We start from the raw sequence: 4,091 nt of genomic DNA, 5'->3' as shown, positions 1-4,091 counted from the left end.
TAGGTCTTGATAGTACAAACCCTATGGGACTCAGTTCTCCATAAACAGGAGAACTGAAGCGTCTGTTGCTGGAGCACTCTGTGCTCTGCTCAGAAACAGTAAATGTGAGGTCTTGTAACATTTTGGAAAACTGGACTGTGTTCTCAGGCAGACTGTGTGAGTGTTCAGACTGCTGCTCACGTCTCATGATCAGTCCCTGCTCCCCATACACTAACAGGTCCACACACAGGGTCCTTCCTGGCCCTTGCAGACTTCTTTTTCCTAAAATGGACTTAAAAATAAAATAGGATTATAGAATTATACATTATCATGATGTCTGATCATAGGCAAGGACCAATGACCTCAGAGAGCCTTTGTTGACCAGGGGAAGCTGTTCCGATCTCTGAGAAATTTGCACGGCTCTGGACTTAGGAACCAGAAGGAAGCGGTAAGCGACATTCTCTGCCATTCTGTCCCTGCTTCACTCTTTGTCACCTTCACCTTTGCTCATTTCTAGGATGGTATGTGAGTTACTCATTTTGGCTTGGTCATTCTCTTTCAATATGTTTTTTAGTGGCACTTGCCACAGTTTATGGTTAAAATCTTCATAGTGAATGTGTCTATTAAGTTCAAAGCTCCCATATTGGAGTTGATATTAAAGGTATAGTGTCAAAGGCAAAAAAGCATAAGCCCATTATCTGATTTTTAAAACTGAACTATATGTTAATAGATGTGCTCTAAAGTCAAGACTGGAAATGACCAGAAAGAAGTAAAACAAAAATACTTTTCCCACCTTAATATAAAATAATAATGTGAACCCATCCAGAACAGAGACATTGCCTAACAATGAAACAGACTATTTTTACAAAGCAGAGGCAAACAAAGGACAGGTTTTCTAATGATAGGTGTGGACAATGGCAAGAGAAACGTTTGAGTCTTGGCTCTGTCACATACTGCTTTGTAAGTTTGGGCAACTTGCTTACTTTTTCTAATTTTCAGTTTCCTGATCTGTAGATGGAAATAGTAGTAATAGTTCCTTCTTATAGGTTTATGAAAAATTAAATTATATTTTTAAAGCATTAAGCCCAGTCCTTGGAACACGGTAAATATTAATTAAATGGCATGCATACATATGCATGCACCTATGTAGTAGTATCCGGATTAATGTTAGTGTTAGTATTAGCATATGTTATCTGTGTCTGCCAGACACTACACCTTGCTCTTGACTTGTTTAACCTTTCTCATTTGAGTTGTTCTTTGCTTTTCTGCTATATGGGTGACAGTATCTCTTTCTTCACCACAGTAACATGAGTTTGATGCTTGTCTTGCTGCTACTGTCTCTTTTGCTTAGCATTTCAGAGTTGCCTCAAGTTCACTTAGAAAAGTTTAAAGAACCAGAAGAACCAAAGCAGTGGCATCTCCTGGTGGATTCAGGGATATTAGGTCTCCGAAGTCTGGAAGGATGTAATCTGAAAAAGGTATGATCTAAGTCTATTCAGTAATGTTATTTAAGAAAAAAAATTATTTGTAAATAATTATATAATACCAACATTAGAGAAAGGCACTTAAAGAAATAAATTTAAGATGAGTAAAAGAAAGGAGCTCTTTCCATTAGGATTTGTATTTTTGTCAAATAGTTTCACACAGACGTTTCATAAACTTTTCTGTGATACTAGGGTCTTTTTGTTGTGGATGTTGTAGTTATAATAATTATGAGATTTATTTTGTAGGTAGTGACACTATATCTATGAAAAGTGTATAAATCACTTAAACTAGTGTAGCTCATAAATTGCAAAAGCAGGATTGAAATGAAGTGTTCTCATTTCTAAAGTGATTTCTTTTCCTGATATTTTTCAGCAGGTAATAAATAGTGGGAGTTTGTTGCTCAAAGATCCAGGGAGAGTTCAAAATATAAAGATGCTTAAAGAGAGTAAAGCCGTGAATCAAACAACTGTAAAAAGGTTTCTAACTTAACATGAGAATGTTTTGACTATACCTTCAAACCGATCTTGTCGAAGACAGGCATCTGCCCATCTGCCTCCATGAAAACGTCCCTTCCAGGACTTGGAGAGACTGTGGCTCTAAAATAAGCAGTTCTTACTAACTGTTACTTTGATACAGACCTGGCCATTCATAAGAAGGCTGGTGGTTGCTTCTTAGAAACACAATCAAAACACTCATTGGCAAATAGGGTGGTAATTTCATACTGATGCTCAGACTTCGGTATCTTGAGTCCTTTTTCAAAGACTTCCCTTGTCAAAGCTATGAGGAATGCCTCAGTGGTGACCGAGTTTATCCTGCTGGGCATCCCCCACACAGAGGATCTGGAGACCATGCTCTTTGCCCTGTTTCTGTCCTTCTACATCTTCACCCTTGTGGGAAACCTGCTTATCCTGCTGGCAATTGTCTCCTCCGTTCAACTTCACACTCCCATGTACTTCTTCTTGTGCAAACTGTCGGTGTGTGACATATTCTTCCCTTCTGTGAGTTCCCCGAAGATGCTCTTCTACCTCTCGGGGCATACCCGAGCCATCTCCTATGCAGGTTGTGTGTGCCAGCTCTTCTTTTACCATTTCCTGGGTTGCACGGAGTGTTTCCTGTACACAGTGATGGCCTATGACCGCTTCGTTGCTATATGTCACCCTCTACGCTACACGGTAATCATGAGCCACAGAGTGTGTGCCATCCTGGCCATGGGTGCCTCATTTTTTGGCTGTATTCAGGCCACTTTTCTCAGCACTCTCACCTTCCAGTTACCCTATTGTGGCCCCAATGAGGTGGACTATTTCTTCTGTGACATCCCTGTGATGCTGAAGCTGGCCTGTGCAGACACCTCCGCCCTGGAGACGGTGGGGTTCATCAGTGTGGGCCTCATGCCCCTCAGCTGCTTCCTTCTCATCCTCACCTCCTACAGTCTCATTGTCTACTCCATCCTGCAGATCCGCTCTGCGGAGGGCCAGCGTCGTGCCTTCTCCACCTGCAGTGCCCACCTCACTGCCATCCTCCTTTTCTACATGCCTGTGGTCCTCATCTACTTGAGGCCAACCCCAAGCCCCTGGCTGGATGCAACTGTCCAGGTCCTGAATAACCTGGTCACCCCCATGCTGAACCCCTTGATCTACAGCCTCAGGAATAAGGAGGTAAAATTGTCTCTGAGGAAAGTCCTACATCAGCTGGGCTTTCTTCCTGAGCCATGGGAGAGAGAGAACAGTAGCTAATGCTTTAACTGGACTTTGTAACTTGTAAAATATTTTATATGGTTCTCACAAATGTTTTTGAATTGAAGAGTGAAGGTATTATTATGATTATCTCCAGTTTACAATGAAGGGACCGAGATTCAGAGTTAAAGTGACTTGTCGAAGGATACATGAAGAGTGGGGGCAGAACAAAGATGCTAGGGCTGGTTTTCTGACTCTGGGACCTGTGCTGTCTTGAGGATATCGATTGATGATGAGGATAGATAGGAGCTCGCCACAGTTGGCAGAAGAACCAGCACCTTCTGCTTTTTAATCTTTGTTTTCTTCATCCACCTACACCCCCTTCTCCTCTTCTTTCCCTCCTCATCCTGACAGTTATCTTGGCTGCATTGATTGTCTCCTCAAATGTTTGAGTTGAATAAACTTTCATTTATTGGCCTGGATGTCATTGAAAACATGGAACAGGTGCATCCCCATGGCTTTAAGAAATAAAGTTGTGTAAAGAGAATAACTTCTAGCAAGCATGTAAGTCAGGTTTCTTTTCTTTTCTTTTCTTTCTTTTACAGAGACAGAGAGAGAGTCAGAGAGAGGGATAGATAGGGATAGACAGACAGGAATGGAGAGAGATGAGAAGCATCAATCATCAGTTTTTTGTTGCGATACCTTAGTTGTTCATTGATTGCTTTCTCATATGTGCCTTGACCGTGGGGCTACAGCAGACCGAGTAACCCCTTGCTCAAGCCAGCGACCTTGGGTTCAAGCTGGTGAACTTTTGCTCAAACCAGATGAGCCTGTGCTCAAGCTGGCGACCTCCGGGTCTCGAACCTGGGTCCTCTGCATCCCAGTCCAACACTCTATCCACTGCGCCACCACCTGGTCCAGCTATAAGTCAGGTTTCTAATGAGTGAGGCAAAG

General features: G+C 42.2%; 1 protein-coding gene across 1 annotated transcript; it reads left to right on the top strand.

Moving 5' to 3' along the window:
* Positions 1-2,243: 2,243 nt before the first annotated feature.
* Positions 2,244-3,197, top strand: LOC136392447 (olfactory receptor 10D1B-like). The gene has a single exon (XM_066364611.1). The coding sequence runs from the start codon at positions 2,244-2,246 to the stop codon at positions 3,195-3,197; it is 954 nt and encodes a 317-aa protein (XP_066220708.1).
* Positions 3,198-4,091: the final 894 nt, after the last annotated feature.

The sequence above is a fragment of the Saccopteryx leptura genome, chromosome 2 (assembly GCF_036850995.1).
Source record: "Saccopteryx leptura isolate mSacLep1 chromosome 2, mSacLep1_pri_phased_curated, whole genome shotgun sequence".
Lineage (NCBI taxonomy): Eukaryota > Metazoa > Chordata > Mammalia > Chiroptera > Emballonuridae > Saccopteryx > Saccopteryx leptura.
This window is presented reverse-complemented; position numbering and strand designations above follow the sequence as displayed.

Bases quoted from the DNA above. Each gene is read 5' to 3' on its own strand.
- LOC136392447 (XM_066364611.1), top strand. From the start codon at position 2,244: ATGAGGAATGCCTCAGTGGTGACCGAGTTTATCCTGCTGGGCATCCCC.